At 41.6% G+C, this 20,137-nt stretch overlaps 1 protein-coding gene across 2 annotated transcripts in view; it reads left to right on the forward strand.

Moving 5' to 3' along the window:
* The window catches only part of CCDC40 (coiled-coil domain 40 molecular ruler complex subunit), a 38,694-nt gene extending 20,658 nt beyond the window's left edge, over positions 1–18,036 (forward strand). For both annotated transcript variants that reach the window (XM_088482718.1, XM_088482719.1), the window contains exons 10-19: positions 2,533–2,776; positions 8,012–8,194; positions 8,791–9,036; positions 9,316–9,529; positions 9,708–9,877; positions 9,957–10,048; positions 13,276–13,396; positions 14,326–14,514; positions 17,167–17,325; positions 17,482–18,036. In XM_088482718.1, the coding sequence (XP_088338844.1) occupies positions 2,533–2,776; positions 8,012–8,194; positions 8,791–9,036; positions 9,316–9,529; positions 9,708–9,877; positions 9,957–10,048; positions 13,276–13,396; positions 14,326–14,514; positions 17,167–17,325; positions 17,482–17,745 (1,882 nt within the window). In that variant the 3' untranslated portion in view covers positions 17,746–18,036. The remainder of the gene's footprint in view (positions 1–2,532; positions 2,777–8,011; positions 8,195–8,790; positions 9,037–9,315; positions 9,530–9,707; positions 9,878–9,956; positions 10,049–13,275; positions 13,397–14,325; positions 14,515–17,166; positions 17,326–17,481) is intronic.
* The last annotated feature ends 2,101 nt before the right edge of the window (positions 18,037–20,137 follow it).

Raw genomic sequence — 20,137 nt, forward strand, 5'->3', positions numbered from 1 at the left:
GTTAATTTGTGATTACTTTTTCTAAAGTAAAGGTGATGTCCACTTTAATGTTTAACGGTCACGGCAGGTAAGGTTGTGGTGAGGTCCCAATAAGCTCACGCAATCAGATAATTAGATGTAGTGATGGTGACAGGCTTGTAGGCATCAGAATAATTAAATGTAGTGGAAGTCAGTAAGGGAGAATTTAATCAATAAATTGACATGAATTTTGGACTAAGGGAATTACTCACCATAGTCTGGTAAAGATGGCTGCCACAGATTATCCTTATTAAAGACAGGAAACAAAATGGCTCACAGGGATTTTTTGTCTTAAAAAGGGAAAATCTACCAAGCATAGTCAATGTAATATTTAGACCAGTGATCAGGATACAAAAGTGGAACGTACTGTAGTGACAGGATTACTGAGTCACAAACAGTGCTGATAAATTCTCAGCGGCCATGCCGCACAAAGTCCAGGATAGTCATTTCCAATGACTTGCCCACTGCTTTGATTTTCGGCAATATGCCACCTTGGCTCACCAGTGCCGGCACAGCACTCACCTCCTCCAGGTCTGGGCCACAGCTGACATACGATGGCGCCAAATTCCCTACAGCGCTGTCATCAGATATCGGCAAATGCTCTGGCCCTGTTATGGGAAGTCTCAAACTCTCATTCAGTGCTTGGCTAGGTAAGCAATACCTTGTGTTTTGGTTTCTGAATTTCTTGCATCCAGTCAGTGTCGGACTGGGACATGAAGGGCCCACTGGGGAAATGCAGTGATAGGGGCCTATGCTTAAGGGGAGTGGTCTTCCACCAGAGGGGGTGCGGTCATCCATCACAGATGCTTGGCTAACCATTAGGCACATTTTCTTGTAGTTTCTATAGAAGGGAACCATGCTGATCAGTGGTCCTGCTCCAGCAGGTAACTGACTCTCTAATAGAGTGACAATCTATAATTTGAGGTCTAGAACCTGAAACCTAGAGGAGGAAGTGTGGACCCACAGGCTGTGGGGCCCACCAGGGATTTCCCCTGTACCCCTGTGGGCCACTCCAAACCTGCATCCAGTAACCTCTGACTACCTACTCCTGCCTCCTGTGTTTTTGCTATACCATCACTTGTGCCCTGTCATTGCTGCTTCTGAATTTCAATTCCACATTTCCTGCAATATACCTGTAATTATTCTTCTGTGCTACTGCAATTTCTATGTAATCCAGACTGACATGTTATGTACTGGACCTGGCTTCTCTGACCATGCTTTCTTCATATCTATTGTTCTTGTTAAGACTTCTTGTAAACCAGCTTCAGACTCTCCTGCGCACCTTGGCTCCGCCACTGGAAGTCCATTATTGGGTAACAGGTTTAACAATACCTTGAGTGTAACATATTGAATCTTCCTACCAATGCTCACAGATTACTTAAAGCAGACCAGCAAGAGACTGAGGAGCTTATTCAGAGGCGGCCGTACGGTCTACGACCGCACGGCCGCCTCGATGTTTTGCCAGTGCGCATGCGCACGAGGGAGCCGGCTTCCTCGTGCGCATGCGTGAGACCCGCTACGACCAACAGCGCTGGTCGTAGCGGGTCTCTTTCCAAAGGGGGCGAGCTGTCGATGTTGATTGACAGCTCGCCCCGTTTGGAAGGCGGACCGGGGGGGTGGCAGCCCAACGGAGGTATTCCTATGGGAACGCCTGCCGTTTGGGGGAGGCCCCACTGACATCACTAGTGATGTCATTGGAGAGCTTCCGGCTCAGACAGAGCCAGAAGCTCTCCGGGGCTTACGACAAGTGAGACCCTACCCTAGGGTCTCGTCGTAAGCCCCGATGGCATCGCGACCATCACCCGAGCGGTCGTTAGAGCTGTGGATGTTAACCCACAGCCTAATGACCGCAACAGAGGCGGGCGGTCAGGATGCAAGTGGCCGCCCAGTTTCTGAGCGACTGCTTGCATCCTCCGACCGCCTCTGAATGAGGCCCAGAATCTCAGTTGAATTTCAATATACATTTACATATACATGTTTAGTCATAGCTGAAAAATCTGGCTAATTAGCATTGCACTATTAGTTACATGTAGAGGTTTTTTTGACCCATACACTGTATTTGTGTCCAATTAGGTCTAAGAGAACAAGTCTATTTTTAGTGGATGTATCTATTTTTCATAAGACAACCCTAAATGTAATTTTTTTCTTTTAGGATAAATGTCCTATCTATTGATTACTTTAGGGTATTAGATAATCTCTCCATTTACCTTTCAGGCCTGTGCATCAAAACAAACAGTGCTGGCAGGGTAGAAGAGAGACTGTGTCAGTCAGGCAGCCAATGAAAGCTATGAGAGGGCGGGGCCTCAGCTGCTATGAGGGGGCGGGGCCTCAGCTATCACTGTACACCTTTGTAGATGTACATTTTGGCCCCTTATAACTAATATTCATTTTACATTGTCTATGAATCACCTTTTAGTCACAAGCTAAGCCCCTTCATGGAGAGCAAAACCAAGGTTGAAACACTTGTGGACAATGAAAAAATAAATAGTAACATTTGTAATTTTGCTTTTTCAGTTTGGCGCAGCAAGAGCTTCAATCTATGGACACAGAAATAGAAGGCTACAAGAAGTCTGTTACCAAGGAAGAGGAAAAGAATGAGAAACTCGCTTTTATGATTAACCGTGCTGAGAGCGACTCAGCCATGGTCAAGAAGCTGATTACTCAGTGTCAAGCTAGACAGGAAGCTCTGAGAGTAGAGTTCAGCACATACATGCGTACATTAGAGGAGACCGAGCAAGCATTAAGCAGGGTCACTACAGTAAGTGCATTCTCAATTAGTTTCTTTATAAAATCCTACTGTTCTGACTACAACTGGATTGTAGCCATGAGGAGCTGTGGAGAGAAGTCATTACGTCCCTTACATCAGGGGTGGCCATACTTTTGGACTCTGTGATCTAATTTTAAAGTTAAAAACCTTTCATGATCTACCGAGTCTGAAAAAGCGGGCTTGGCATGTAAACGTGACGTGACCTCGCAGCAAGGGGCGTAGGGGCTTGCCTGCCAAAATGATACATAATATTCCCAATTTAAAATGCGCCACACCGCAGCACAATCTTATTCACATTACACTACATAGTAGTGTAAAGTATTCACGTTACGACATACAGTACTTCCCCTGATACGCAATGCATACAGTACTGCCCCTTATACAATGTCCACTGTAGTAGTGCCCCTTATATGTAATGCCCCCTGTACTAGTGCCCCGTATGCAGTACCCCTTGTAGTAGTGCCACTTATGCAGTGCATCCCTAGTAGTAGCCCCCATACCCCCGTGCAGAACTTACCTGACTGAAGTTCATGCTGGGCATCGCTCCCGCTGCCACTGACTGGATGAAACTGGATACAGCAGGCGCGCAGGCTCCTCACACGTTCCCAGTGATGCAGTGCGAGGGTGAAGTCTTGACTTGCGCACTGTATCACTGGGAACACTGAAGTGATCAGAGGCCAGCGTTCCCAGTTTCTGTAGGCAAGTTGGTCGCAAATGATCTCCAAATGTCTTCTAACTATCTGCTCTGAATTCTTAAATACACCTAAATCTGAGCATAGATAGATTAGAACTGATACGGTTTTTCCATCATCTTCCAAACCTGCTCCTGAAATATATCACTGGCAGCGCTGTTCTTTTTTCAATGTCCGAGTTACCTTTGGCTCCTCACTCTCCTTTATACCAGCCAACCTCCAGTCATGCTGTTTCCAGAAGTAACACACTTCCACAAGATGTCACCAAGCTCCTAAACGAAGTCCCTTGAATTCCCTGTCTGATTGTTGCAACTTCCTACTTTCTGCCTCCCTGTTTCTGTACTATAACTAGAGCAATCAATCCTGAATGTTGGTGCAATCCTCATTTTCACATCTCGCCATTCCTCATCTCGTTTCTCATTGTCAGTCCTTACCAGAGCCGTAACTAGATTTTTTGGTGCCCTGTGCCAGAGAGAACATTGGCGCCCCCCCCCTCCCCTATTATAATAAACAGGAAAATGGACAGGCCCAAACGGTGCCCCCTGCCCTGCGGTTTCCTGTGCCATGACACAGGTCGCACCACCCTGTTACGAGCCTGGTCCTTACATTGGCTACAGATAGCCGTCAGAACAAAATTAATAATGTTGAACGTTGCCTATTAAATCCTACATAATTTCTGTCACACCTATATTCAGGGCCTTACCCATAAACACTCTACTAGTTGCCCTCTGTGCTCCTGTAGTAACCTTCTAATGTCACCTTTTCCATTCATTTCCACATCTAGATGACTTTCTACCTCACCCTAACATACACTCCTCAACTTTAACAATCATGTGCTCCCTGAAGACACATCTCTTAAACCAGTGGTTCCCAGAACGGATGCCGTGGCACCCTGGGGTGCTTCAGGTCACCTGTAGGAATGTTACAGGGGGTGATCTAGTCCCAAATCAAATGATTTATGGTCAATGGCATAGGCAATACCAGTAATGGTGGCTTGCAAACATGTAATACGCGGACAAACAGAAGCACAACCATGTCCACAACCACTAAACAGACACTAAGGATGACCGGTAAACACAATTTACTTAATCTAATATATCGTGCTGATTATCTCAATAAGACATTTTTGGCCTTGGGGTGTCCTGAAAAAATGAAAAAGGTGCTGTGATTAAGAAAGTTTGGTAACCACTGTTTTAAACCAAGCATATCCTTTATCTTTGTAATCTCTTCTCCCTTAGTCTGGTGTCTCCCACCCACGTCTATCATTGTAATTCTACTTCTACCTTCTATATGGCGTGTTCCCCTGCACCAAAAAATTGAGGATATGGACCACAGATGTTGGTCCATAAAAAGAAAACTCCTTTTTCTTGCACTCTTATATGTAATTTACATATAACTGTGCTCCAAAAAGGAGTTTTGTTTTTTTATGGACCAACATTTGCGGTCTATATCCTCCGTTTTTGAGTATATTGTACTATATGCTCCATGATGCTCCACCAACACTATAAAAAATGTCTTTGAAACAAGATATCAATAGGTTGGTCTAATATTTGGACACATACAAATAATTATCATGATCCAGTGCAGATTCTAAATCTCTCCCCCCCCCTCCCTTGGCATGTGGTCCCCTATACCGCCTGAATTGTAAGCTCATTTAGCCAGGGCCCCTTTTATTTTCTCATTTAAATGTCATTGTATGTCATATTTTTGTAGCACATGTTGGTGTTATTTAGTTATCTTTAATATAGTTCAGATCATAATTTATTAGCTGTAATGTAGTACAGGTATTGAGACTTTTAGCCAGTACACTACTTGGATGTTTGAACAGGAGAAATGTTGCTTTGTCATGTAAATAAGAACCACTCCAAAATCCCAAATACCATATTAAGGGGGGTATTCATGAAAGCTTGGAGAGTGATAAAGTTGTGAAATATAAAGTACCAATTAATCAGCTCCTAACTGTCATTTTTCAACACAGCCTGTAAAGTGACAGTTAAGAGCAGTTTGGTTGGTACTTTATCTCAAAGCTTTCATGAATAACCCCCTAAGTCATTGTAACTACACTTACTATGCCATTTGCATCCTATATATATATCATAAAATAAAATGTTCTGCAGCTTTCTAATCAGAATCCGCTTTCATTGGTTACAACTAACGGTATTTGCTCAGATGTGTTCAACCTGGGAAATGGGACTAGACAGGGCTGCTAGACCCTAGCTTTTTGCTCTATATATAGAGCCATTAGCGGCACACATTAGAGCAAATTCTAATATCACTGGAGTAAGTTTGGGATCCCAACAATACAAAATATCATTGTTTGCCGATGATGTGCTTTTCACATTGTCCAATCCAACTGTATCTCTCCCTTCCTTGTTCCTGGATTTGCACCAATTCGGTGAGATCTCGGGATACAAGGTTAATGAATCAAAATCTGAAGCACTCGCTTTGCATATCCCACGTCACATAAGGGTTAGCTTGGAGTCCACTTATAGAATTTCAATAGCGCCCGGTGAAACTACTTAGGCATCTATATCACCAAACAGTACACCCAGTTGTACCGCGCAAACTACTCCCCCCCTGATTCAGGCACTGCAGAGAGACATATCGACTTGGAAAGTATTGTATATTTCCTGGATAAGTAAAATAAATGCAGTCAAAATGAACGCACTCATTCGTGTCCCTATGCATGTAATACAGTCGTTGCAAAAGTTGTTTGGGAGATTTATTTGGGGAGGTAAAAAACCACGATTGAGCCGTTTAACTTTGTCCAAACCAACAGGGAAATGGTGGTTTAGGTCTTCCACTAATACAGAATTATTATTACGCCACCCAATTGAGCCATATAATTTCCTGGCACACTTTCCCAGGCACAAAAAAAATGGGTTGATATAGAAAACACATCCTCCCTGGATTTAGGAGTAGCCTTTTTTCCCTGGCTTCCACAGATTCACAGACCAGCCTCGGCCTACTCTCACCCTTCCATCCAATTTACTCTGGCGACATGGAATACAATTAATCGTCGTTCTTCACTCACATAATTTCCATCTCCTTTAACTCCTATATGGAAACATCCTCTATTTCCTCCAGGTTTCTCGACCAACTGGGCTGCGCCATGGCTCTCATCAGGTATAACACTTTTTTCGCATTTCTCTGGAGAGTTCACTCCACCCAGCTTTGCAAATCTTCAAGAAAGATATCACCTCCCTTCCAACCTTCACTACCCTTATCTCCAGATTACCCATTTTATACGGACTCAATGTCAATCTAGAGCTCTTCGTCAACCCACCCAGTTTGAACGCCAATGTCTGTATTCGGTGGTGCGTAAAGGTGTGATCTCTCTGTTATACCATGTTTTTGGCCGCCGAACAACCTCCCAAAGAAAAATTTGAATTGGCTTGGGAACGTGATTTTGGGATACAACTAGATGACGAGGGATGGGCCCGTATATGACTGCAAATATCAAAAGCCTCTATTAGTGTAAGCACCAGGGAAACATCCTTCAAAGTCTACACCCGCTGGTACTTAATACCTGACAAACTATATCACATGTATCCAAACTCCTCCAATAGATGTTGGTGTAATTGCGGTATGGAAGTTTTTTTTCTCCACATTTGGTGGGATTGCCCCGTGATCCATCAGTTTTGGTCTATGAAGATAACCTTAATGTCAGAAATGATCTCCCTTGTTGTACCCATGGATCCGCTTGTAATACTTCTCCAAGAGCCTCTGAGTTTGGCGTCAAAGCCTGAAAATAAATTGATTGGCATATATGCAATGCGTCTAAACTTTTGATAGCCAAACATTGGAAATCTCCTCACCCTCCTAACAAAACAGTTTTAATGAACAGGTTATGGTATATTTCTTCTATGGAATATATTACTTCCCTGCTTAACAACACAGTACCTACATACCAACAGGTATGGAGCCCTTGGTTCACCTATCACAGCTCCTCACTGCCAGGAGCACCCCATTGATATTTATGTCACAGTGGATATCAGCAGCAAAACACCATCTTCTGCTTTTCTTTTTTTTTCTCCCCCTTTTACCCTCCCTTTCTCCTCTCTTAAAGTTGTATTTAATATAACAGTTGTTTTTGATATATTGTTTTATATATATGGAATTTTTGAAGATTAGTAAAAATTATAAAATTACACTATTTGTAATAAGATGGAAAAACAGAATGTTATACTTCTGTTATTGTGTTATATTTCCTATTTTTGATACCCATATTCTGCTATCTTTTTTGGGCAAATTTATATTGTTTGTATGTAGTGTGTTTAAAATAAAAAGATTAAAAAAATAAATAAAAATGTTCTGCAATAACACAACCCTTGCATCTCACAGCTTGCTGTCATTTTCACTATACACAGCCACTAAAGGTATCAATTTAAATTACTTTTTTTTGTTTTATTTGCAAATGCAATCCACTTCCATAACTATAACTAATTTCCAATGATAAAGTATTCCTTATAATGTAATCTGTTAATTCAGGATTAATCCACTATTCAATATCCAACATGTCTTATCTGATCAGGAACGTGCTGGGCACTGGAGTAAGCTGGCCACACTACGGAAGCAGATCGAAAAGGAATCCCAAATAAAGGGAGCTCTGGAAACTCAGATCATGGAAAAGCTTCAGGAGAAGTTGACATCTGGCAAAGCAGCTAAATATTCCTCCCATCTGACAAATAAACTACATAGAAGAAAGCTAGAACTGGTATGTGAGTTTGTTCACCAACTAAACTATGTTGTTGAACATTAGCAACAAGTGAAGTGATGTAGCTGGTGTAAGTGATGTATTTATACTTTAGTACAGTGGTTCTCAAACTCGGTCCTCAGGACCCCACACAGTTCACGTTTTCCAAGCCATCCAGCAGGTGCACAGGTGTATTCATTACTCACTGACACATTTTAAAAGATCCACAGGTGGAGATAGTTATCTCACTTGTGGTTCTGTGATGAGACCTGGAAAACATGCACTGTTTGGGGTCCTGAGGACCGAGTTTGAGAACCTGTGCTTTAGTACATAAGTCTACCTCTATGTTACATCAGTATTATATGGGGAAAGACAGGCATCATTCTGAGTAACTATCTTCCAGTAACGAAGTTAGTAATGGGATGTTCTATGTACATTGATGTATTCCTAGAAATACCTGTAATGAAGTCACAGAAAGCATTTTATACAAAGTCGTACTAAAATTAACACTGCTTTCTGCCAATATGCTTTCAATTTAAACATGACTTCTTGGGCTGATGGTTTAGATATATACCAGGCTGAATAAACTGTATAATCTGTCTGCCTTATTCTTACAGGAGCTAGAGTATTCTAAGATGGAGAATGAGACAGCTCAGGTACAGCTGGAGATTAACCACAGCTCATCGCATATCCAAACTCTACAGAGGAACCTGGCTGATCTAGAGAATAAGATTCAGGACACAAATGAGCTGATCTCCCGCAGCCAGAGTGAAATTGCCAAGCGCACCATAGTTATTGAGAGGAAGCAATCCAACATTAATTTATACAGCAAGCAGATAGAGTCAACTCTTGCACAGATTGGGGTATGCCTAAGTATGATATGAATCATTTACTGCATATATAATGTTGTCATTTTATTTACAATATCTGCTTATATAATTTCATTGTAGTTTACTTCTATAGGTCTTTTTCGCTTCACTCTCTGAAGTTTCCAAATTAGGACTTTCATTGTACACCATAGTACAATCTAATCATCTGTAACTATACTGTATGTGTAATGGCTGGCAACTCATCATTGCCACAATAAATATCCCTTACAGATCATATTTTAACTTATTATGCTTCAATGTTTCTGTTCCAAGGGTAAAGAGCTGGGACCTCTGGAGATCCAGATCACTGCACTGACCAAGCAAATAGAGGAATGCAATTCGGACATTGTGTCAGTGCAGCAGTATTGGCTCCGTCTGCAGACAGAGATGGTCAGGATGACCAATCAGAGGGAAGAGCAGGATGCTTCAGTGGAGATGTTGAAGAAAGAACTCACTATATTGCAGCAGAGGAAAATTCGTACAGAGAGTAAGTTACTGGAAAAATACGTTTTGGTAAATTATGCTAATTTTACTTAGATTGCAACAGTACTAGAATTACTTTTTTAAACAAAGATGTTAATAAATTGTCACTTTTCTCACTTCCTATGAAATCTTTTGTGGTGCTGCTTAACAGTGTCACCATCAACACTAATGTTCCTTGACAGATGATATTGAACAGGAGAAGAATGAGCAGAAGGATATTGAAAATCACATGAGAAACTTGAAAAATGACATGCTGCGTCTGAACCTGCTGCTGAGCAAGAACGCAAGCTCCAAGGAACAGTTACAGCAGCACAACCAGCTGATGGAGAGCGAGTTCATGCGAGCTCTGCGGGTCAGTGCCAGGAGAAGCATCATGTCGCCCAGCTGAACTTGCTGGGCCTAGAAGTGAACGTTTCACTTCTGTTTTGCAGGAGGCAGAGAGAGAGTCAATTGAAATGCAGGAGAATCTGGGAAACCTACAAGAGGAGAAGGAAAGACTATTGCACAGCCTAGTGGAGACAGAGTGAGTAGCTAGTGCTCATACGTACACATCAAACTAAATACAAGCACAAGAAACATAATCAAAACATGTATTGTAGAAAAATAACTAAAAAGTATGGTGCGCAAAACCTGCTGCCCCTGGTCTAACACAAAAATGGAGACTCACCCAGCTCCAATAGATGCAATACAACAAACAACATTATTGTGTCACCAAGTGGCGCTGGATAAACAAATTAAAAAACACAAAGCAAGGAGTGTAAATATAGTACTTAATCCTTATCATGGGTGGAAAATCCTGGCGTACATCACTTTGTATGTAGAATTCTCATGGTCTCCAAGAGTTTTCCATATGGTACATGAAATAAATATAAATACAGGAAAAAACTGTCTTAATGGTCTAATGGTAATATTCCTGCAAACGTCTATATGAAAGAGAATGGCGTAGTTTTTGTCAGATGGGCAGATGTATTAAATGCGTACCCCAACTCACATTCAAATATGTGGTTATATTCCCAAAGAGGTTTCTTTGTTCCTCCCACCCAATTAATGTTCCAAACTGGTCTCTTATATAAGTCCACACTTCTTGCAGGAAGGGTAGAATGGTGCGTACCCTACTCACGTGGTATAGATGCTGTGATCTGCATATAAAGGTTTCTTTCAGTTGTCCCGGGGATGTTCTTGAAATTAATCCCCATGTGATATATCCTGTCACCGAAGAGAGGTGCGGCACTACAGCCCGATGTTTGATATAGAGAGAGAGGATAGGAAGCCTGGAACGAGACCGGTGGAGGTAGTTGCTCTGTGCTGTACTCTGGCCTCGTTCCATTAATTGGGTGGGAGGAACAAAGAAACCTCTTTGGGATTATAACCACATATTTGAATGTGAGTTGGGGTATGCATTTAATACATCTGCCCATCTGACAAAAACTACGCCATTCTGTTTCATATAGACGTTAGCAGGAATATTACATTAGACCATTAAGAAAGTTTTTCCTGTATTTACATTTATTTTATGTACCATATGGAAAACTCTTGGAGACCCTGAGAATTCTACATACAAAGTGATGTACGCCAGGATTTTCCACCCATGATAAGGATTAAGTACTATATTTACACTCCTTGCTTTGTGTTTTTTAATTTGTATATCCAGCGCCACTTGGTGACACAATAATGTTGTTTGTTGTATATAATCAAAACATGTCTATTATTCCCAGAGGAAGATGTTCTAATTGTATATAAATAAAAATGTTTTTTCTGCTTGTCCAGTGAATATGAAGTACAGTTTAGCCTATATACTGACTTTACTGTATTTTGGGTAAGTTTATAATATATCACCTACAGTACAATTCATGTTGCTAAGTGCAAAGGCTGCAGGTAATGTTCACAACCATACCATAAATGCAGATAGTACAAGATATGTAAGAACAAAAACACTGGAGATAAGGGAAGCCATTTTTTGTTGTTGTTGTTGTTAAACGTCTTATTAATGGCCACTGTAGGGATCACCGTGGAGATCAAAGCAGAAGTGCACAAGGGCTCATAAGTCACATAGGGCCTGATCCAGTATTACACGTATGAGCAATGCTGAATGTAGATTCCCAATTATCGGGAATCTGCACGTGCGCAGGTTCCATTCTGCGAAGGTACAGAACAGGTCCTGCGTGATCGCACACAGACCCTTCTATGTCTCTGCCTGATTGACAGGCGTTCCTGGAAAAAAGGGCGTGCGGACCCATTTTCCAGGAGTGGCAAGACCACGGATGCAGTTTCCTGGCCTCGCAAGCCGTCCAGTCTGAGTAAACCTCTGCTTACTCAGCTGGCTGGCGGCCCGGCGCCCTCCACCTTGATCACAGTGCCAGGATCACAAATGTAGCAGGGGGTGTCATATACCACCTGCTGCATTTGCATATTAGCAAGGACGGTATTGCAAAGCTACCTGCGTGCAGCTTTGTTATTCCGTCCAAAACTGAATCACCCCCATAGACAGCAGTTTACGCAAAAACCACTATTCAAATAAATGTCAGCACTGAAACTCAGCATAGTTCTCAATAAAATAAGGTTCTTCAACTATGTTGAAATTGAAGGATGCAAACATCTAGATAGGATCTCTGGTAAAACGTTACTTGTAAGCCAATTAAAAATATATCCTAAATGCACAACATTGCTGTATTGTTATTTATTTATTTGTTGTTTATAACATTTAATACTGTTTCAAGTTGTGCCCAAGTCATTTGTCAAAGTGATATACTTTTGCTTAGCTAACACCATTTGTAGTATTTCTGTCAATTTATCATAAGATGTCTAACTGCTCTGTTAATTTATGATTTTTGTTACTTCATTAATCTTAGTAACCTTGCACCCGTGAATGTATCCGCTCTCTACAAATGGCAATAACTTACACCTAGATTACAAAATGGTATGTAATGTTGTAAATTAGTTCTGCCCTTTATTGATTAAGGGCCTGATTCAGAGTTATGCTGGCCATACACTGCATGATCAAATGAAAGAGGTAGAACGTCGGTCTGGATAATCAAACCTGATTGATATTGACGTCAAATAATCCTGACTGTTTTTCTGCCATTTTCAGCATTAAACAATTATCATTCCTGTCCATACCCTGAATGATAATAGTTCTGTCCTGCATCAGCCAGGTTGGAGTGGTTAGCACTCAGTGCTATAGGAGCAAATAAAAAAAAGGAGGAAAAAGGAGCAAATTGCTCCTGGAACATACCAATGAAAGGGGTGCAATTGCATTTTGTATTATTTGTTGCATGCAGGGAAAATATATATTACATTATATCTACCTTATGCTGTGGTACAAACTATTAAGTTATTACCAACTTCGGGTCTGATTCAGAGTTAGGAGCAAAGCAAATAAGGGAGCAATTTGCACTTTGGTAAAACTATGTCGCACTGCAGGAGGGGCAGAATTACAATTTCCAGAGATAGTTAAGAAGGGTCGTGTCCTGGCCTGAATCTAAATTTCAGTGTAAAAACAAAGCTGTCCAGTATTTGTTTACTACATGCAAAAGCATCCTGTATTTGTTTATTTTCTTGTGTATGATAAATTATGTAACAGTTAAACTAAGTATGTAGACCGATTGTGCTAAGCCGTTCAGTGTTAATATGTTTGGTTGTACACTGAACAGAAAGCTGTTACCATCTAACGCCATCACAAACTGTGCATTTCTAGTTATTATGGATTTTAGGAGCACTTCATATAAAAGATCCATTCATTTCTACCAACAGGCATCAAGTCATGCTTTGGGAAAAAAAGATTCAGCTGGCAAAGGAGATGCGGAACGCGGTGGACTCAGAGACTGGCCAAGGAGAGATCAGTGCAATGAAAGCAGAGATCCATCGCATGCAAGTAAGCGGAATCTCTGTGTGCTTTCTCACACTGGGCCTCATTTCAGAGTCACATGTAAACGCAAGCTGACGCTTTTTTTTGTCTGCAACACATATTCTGTTTTTTTGGGATGTGCATCTTTTTACTAGGCAAGTTGCACTTATGCCTCCTATTGACAAGGGGGCCAGGATGGGGGTTGTATGGGGTGTGTAGACAAGGCCAAAGTAAAATAAAGGCATGTGTGCGTAAAATGTGGCTACGGTGGCCACCTAACGCAAATGTGCCTGTTTGAAAGAACATGACTTGCGGCTACTTGAACCCTGGTGTAAGGTGTGAGATGATGGTGGTGATAACCGCTGGCCGTCACTGATTCGCCTGATGCATCTAAGACACTTCCAATTATGTATAATGTGGTGAAACTTCTAGAGCTGCAGCCTTATACTAGGATTAGTGTACTGAACACGTAAAATATAAAGCATGTTTCTAACTCTGTTTGGGAAAGAGAAGGCTGCTGATATATTTATTAGCGTGGACATTAAAAAAGTTAACATCTTACATTTGCTTCTTGTATGAGTTTCATTCAAGAGGCTCCAAGCGACTTGGTAGTATTTTTTTTATCTACACTTTCCCGCCATTTACTGTAATGTGTATGAATTGTGTACTGTGCTTTTGCTCCTATTGTATTCCTGCCACATCTGCTCCTGTTACCTTCATGGGGAGAGAGGCTGGTTTGCTACCTATGAAGAGTTGGTTGCATCTTGCATTTTGTGACAAACTTTACATATGTAGAAAAAATGCGATTTTTTTTTTTTTATTTTATTTTATTTTTGTCCTGTCACATTTTACTTTTAACTTTGAATGAGATCCTGAGTCTATAAATGATGGTACATTTTAGTAACACATCTCATGTGAAGATTTTAGATATATCTGAACTTTATACTTGTCTATAGGTTCGACATACACAGCTTATGAAACATCAAGAGAAAATGGTCTGTGATATGGAAGCAGTGATTGCTCGGCGAGAGACGATTGTGATGCGGGGAAAGAATCAGAATGAGAAGGACAAAAAGCACCCAACAGCGAGCGATTTTCGGGGGAAACTGCAAGAACTATTGAAGAAAATAAAAGAAATCCAGAAGGTAACGTAATAGCTTTAAGCTTGCTGCTCATATAATGAGAATGCTTCTTCTATGCATGTGTAACTGACCATTTTACTTCCAGTATAGTTAGCAAATAAGCAGGGTTGTAACTAGCTATTTGAAGGCCCCATAGTAAAAGTGTGTAATGGCGGGTATCCACTTGTAGATATACAAATGAGAGCAGGATTACAACATTGCAGTCGTGCTCTCGTTTGTATAGCTAGTGATGTGCCTAGACTGAACGTTCAGTCCCGGCACATCCCTCAACCCCAGTGCTGAACCTGACGAGATTGTCAGGTTGACCAGCATGTACGGGCGATGTCGGAAGCGATCAGCGGGCACGTGCATCGCTGGTCGCTTCCGACCAAAACATGCCCGATGCATGCGTGATTTGCAAGCGATTCACCACACAATGGTGAAAAATGTATATAACACATGTAACTGTGACAAGGAAGATGGCCGCCCTCAGCTCTGGGCCCCATAGCACTGCACCCCTTGTACCTATGGCAGTTACACCCATGCAAATAAGGTTACAGATGAATGATTTAGGTACAAATGCATCCAACCACTGTGCTGCGATCATTATCCAGTTGTTCTATTTGATTTCATGGCTTTCTAGTTATCAAGGGTTTGTGTATCAGGAGTCCTCTAACACTGGGCAATAGGTTTTCAGGCCAGAACAAGAAGCTTCCTAGGTGCAAATTTAAAGGGTTTTCATTACATTAAAGTCAGCCTAGAGTTTGGAATCAAGAAGCACTGTAATCCCAAATCCATGGGCTGAGGATGTATCATTTTCTATGTAAAATGTAGATTTGTGCAAGTTTATTGTATAAAGCCATTGCCGGACATATAGTCCTCCAACATCTGCTTCCCTTTTTGCCTGATGTACGAGTTAACTCCTTCATAGTCCTACAATATGTATTAGGGATTTAGCCTGCTGGCATTTCATTATGCTCCAAATATTACACTCAACCAGTATCTCTATGTGAATGCCAGAGCTGTAAGTATTAAAAAAATGTCACTTATGTATCCAGAACTCAGACTGCAAATCAGAGACAGTCTTATGTATAATATAAGCATATAACTGATGTAGCATAGAGATGCCATGCTTAATCCAGGCCTGTTCTTCCCCCGGTTTAGCAGACTTGGATGATGGGAATTAGCCCAAAGTGGAGTGAAGGTTGAATGATAAGATATACATACTAACCATTGATATTTAGCTCAAACATTGTACACCATAATTTAAGGGACCTCCCACCAGTGATATCAAGCAAAAATTGGGGCAGCTCCACAAGATACTTTGCAAACCAAGGCCCTCATTCAGAGCCGTACGCTCTGAGCAGAGCGCACGCTCTGAATGAGGGCCGCCCTCCATAAAAATGGAGCGTCCTCCTGGACGCTCGTATAGCTGTGGGTCACCACCCACAGCCTATACGAGCGTGCAGTTTGATGGCCGCGATGGTCGTGACCATCGCGACCATCGAAACTGCGAGCCGGAGCCTGCGGTTGAGGTTTTCAACCGCAAGCCCCGGAGTGATTTTGGCTCTATCAGAGACAAAATCACTCCCACTGACATCACTAGTGATGTCAGTGGGCCGGCTTCTGACGGGAGGCGTTCCCGTGGGAACGCCCACGTCAGGGAGGCACGCCCCCGGCACGCCCACCAAAGGGGGCGTGCTGTCAATCCTGTCAATCAACATCGACAGCACGCCCCCTTTGATCAGACACAACGAGCGAAGGACTTTCCTTCGCTCGTCGCGTCTGGCGCATGCGCACGACGGAGCTCCCTCCGTCGTGCGCATGCTCAGTGCAGAACATCGACCCACTTGCGAGCGGACAGCCGCTCACGAGTGGGTCTGAATCAGGGCCCAAATGTTGTAACTGAGTAGTTTCAAAAGATAGAAAAAGACGGAGACCACTTAATCACCATTGTTCTCAGTGCGTTGCAGTGTTGGAAGGTTTACACTGATCTGCCTGCGTATCCAAGCAAGCTCTCTGAATAGAGAGTTTAGCCTTGTGAATAGCTGTAGCCATAGCCATATACAAGGATGCTATCAGATATTGTGTGACATAGTAATGAAACATGCAAGGCCCTCAAACCTCTCCCATGCCTCAAACAAACATGAGATCCAGACACACACTGACACAGATAGACATGCATAGAAAGGAGACTGAGAATAGCATCTAGTATGGCTCTATCAGTAAAATACTGAGACACCCACTTGCAGCACTTTAAGAAAGTGCATGCCGCCCGGTACTTCTTTAGATGAACCATCGGTCGCACGTCAATACTTGCACCAGCCTTTTGGCTGTAATGTTATTCTTGTAAAAGAATTAACACAACAGGGGTACTCGCCTGCTTTAAAAAAAAAAAAAAGTAGCCATTCATATGTTATTGCACATAAGCAAGTATTCTATGATTCATATGGAAACTAATTTGGAAACAAACGATTTGGAGTATCTGATATACTGTATAATTCAATTTGAATTGTTTCACATTGGCTTAGTAACCAATATCGCAGTTCCCTATCATTCTAAATAATGTGGAGATAAATTCAGATGAAATGATTCCATTGACATATTGAGGGGCATTATGTTGTACAGTGGAATGAAGTGGCCAGTTATAACTATGGCTTGTTCTATACTGAATAGAACACTGAAGAATACAACAACACCCTCTCTGACCTTGAAGCTGATCAGAGGTCACTCAGTGAGGCCATTGCAGAGAAACAGCATAACCTCTCCAGCCTGAAACTGGACACCAGCTCCATGGAGACTGACATTGAACAACTACAAGAAAAGAAGCGGCAGGTAATTTAAGCTGGTCTTTATCTTTTAAAACTGTAAAACATAAAACTGACTGTGCTATTACATCTTTTTTAAAGTACTTAAGCCATTCATTTCACATTGATTTTGTCGTTTTTCTGCTAAAACTTCACTGCCAATTCCCCTTCTCTATATTATTAGAATCTGTCGCAGATTGTGGCCTTTCAGACTCGTTTGAAGCATTTGCAAGCTGCAAAAGACGGAAAATACACTGCAGTTTTCAGCAATCCACAAGCATTGGAAGCAGAACAACAGAAACAAGAAGCTCGCATACACACAGTCAGTACCATCATTCACCAGATCCAGCAGGAGTATCCCCAGTACCAGAGCTCCCTGCGCAGCATTAGTCTCACCCTGGAAGCCAGACTCGGATCCCAGGAAAATGCTACAGAGAGGGCACCGTGAATAATAATATAATATCACCTGCATATATTACATAGAGATGAAGGAGCAATGCTGATGTCAGAACATACAGCCATTATCTGCTGGCTAGCTGTTACAAATTACATAGCTTCTGAAAAGACAAAATGCTTTACAGTCTATGTAGGTTGTGCTTTCATTTTATAACTAATATTATGTTATATATTTATACTGTACTAGGAAGTACACATCAGTATGAATATTCTGTATTTACACAAGTGACATTATTCGCAGCTCTGTACAACATGGAAAATTATAATATATAAAATCACAAACATACACTGAAACAAGATGTATTGAAGTCTATGTCTATGTGCATTTATACTATAAAGGAACATGAAAATAGGTATAACAATAAAAAAGAAGTAACCCTAGGCGCTGGGCAACAAGAGGAAAAGGAGGAGAAAGTGGTTGTGTTTGTGGGGGGGGGGGATTGTGACGGTTCAGCTGCCGAGAGGTGGCTGCGACCACCTAAATAAAGGAAAATAAAAATATAGACAGATGCTTGTAAACAAAATCATATAACAACTTATTGTTCAGGAAAAAGAACTACCCACAGTCTACAAGAAATACAATTGAATGATAAATCTGAAGAATGACAATATGAAAAAATACCCTATGAAGCTTGGATCCCCAAGGGTCTATCGTGTATTTTACAAGATGTATTTGTAGCATCTGTCATGCAGTGTTTGTAGAGAAAGTATATAGCTAGTTTTGGTAGATGTTACCATTTGTGTCCATGCATGTTGCTGATTTAAAAAATGACCAGTAGAGTTCTGATATAATAAGTCCCGTAACATTGTGACATTGATAGAAAATTTATACTTGGTTGCGAAAAATATATAAAAAGGGGTGACAGCGACGTGGCCAAGCAGAAATAGGTGCTCAGCCCCTCCCTCAACCCATCAGATTGTGGGTCTGAAGAAAGGCTTATTACATTTTAGCTTAATGATCCACAAAAGAGGGTTTCATTTTGCAAGGTAGGGAATGATAACGATATCTTCCAGCAAGGTTACTATTGACAGAATGTAGCAGGTAAAACCATAAGATTCAACACTAATAATGTATGCTGACTTTATTTAGAGTAGTAATGGTGATGTGATGACTTGGTGTAGCTACAAAAAATAAAAAACTCCTACTTTAGCCTGGTGTAGAAGATGGGAAAGATTAGAACCCTTGGCAAGCAGCAGAGATTCCAGCTAGAAACAACCCTTTTAGGACCATGACCACCTTCTGGGTCTATAAAAAAGAAAAAAGGGAAGAACATGCTTATTGAATTCCAGTGTCTGTGTTGTGTATCCAGCATGTAAAGAATGATCGTGGTCACTAACAGAATGTCAGTATAATGTGGGTGGAATTTGGTTACGTGAGGCAGATGTGGTGGTTACTATACGAAATGCATGACCAGAATAATGGGACTTATCATGGCCTAGGTGTAACAGGGTGATCCTCAGGTAATAGAAGAACCTAAGAAAGATGTTATTAGTGAGCAAAGTCTAAGGGCTATATTTACGCAGTGGCTTCTCTGTGGGTTGGAACTGAAGATTTAAAGCTGCACTAATATTCAGGGTAAAGCCTGGTGTGCTGTACACTGAATGTTAGTGCCGGTTTAAATTTTCAGCTCCAACCCTCAAGCTAGTGGCTTTAAATAATAGCCCTGAAGGGGCGAATTTATAAAGAGGTGGCTTTTGTAATCCCGACTTGTTTAAGCAAGAATTAAAAAAAATAATATTCAAAGCAAAACACTGAGAAGTGGTGGCTTGCCTAATATATTTACCCATAAGAAGTAAGTGTGGAAACAGATAATGGGAAGTGAAAAATGTTCACAGGACAGGTAGGAGTGAATGTTATACTGTATTTCACCTGCTCACAGTGACAGTCCGGTCTCCCTCATCTCATTGCTAGGTACTATCATACCCAGCACTTGTACCATGAAAGCAGTGTGCCCCTAGCCTTGGCATCTAGTACTGGCAGCGCTACACAAAAGTACATATATATTTCGGGGCTCAACTGCTGTTGATGGACTACAGGTCCCATTATGTCCTGCTGGAACTTGTAGTTCTCCAGTATTTGGCATGTCACAGGTTGCCCATTGCTGCTTTTCCATCAGTACATGCCTGCTCTGTGTATTTATTGTACTGCTGTGACTTGCTGTAGATGAAGGAGACCAGTCTGACATCACCATGGTACAATAATAACTGTGTCTGGAGGCCTGGGGCAGATCTCACTCTCCCACATTCCTCTCCTGCCTGCAGCTCTAGGGCAGGTGCTGGCTTCACATACATTGGTGTTTCCAACTGAGAATCTTTTGTTCCTGCTGTACTCAAATCCGTATGGTATACATTGTGTGTAGCGACCACTGGGCCTTATTCAGGTT

Source organism: Taudactylus pleione, unplaced genomic scaffold (genome assembly GCF_031769625.1).
Source record: "Taudactylus pleione unplaced genomic scaffold, aTauple2 ptg000290l, whole genome shotgun sequence".
Classification (NCBI taxonomy): Eukaryota; Metazoa; Chordata; class Amphibia; order Anura; family Myobatrachidae; genus Taudactylus; species Taudactylus pleione.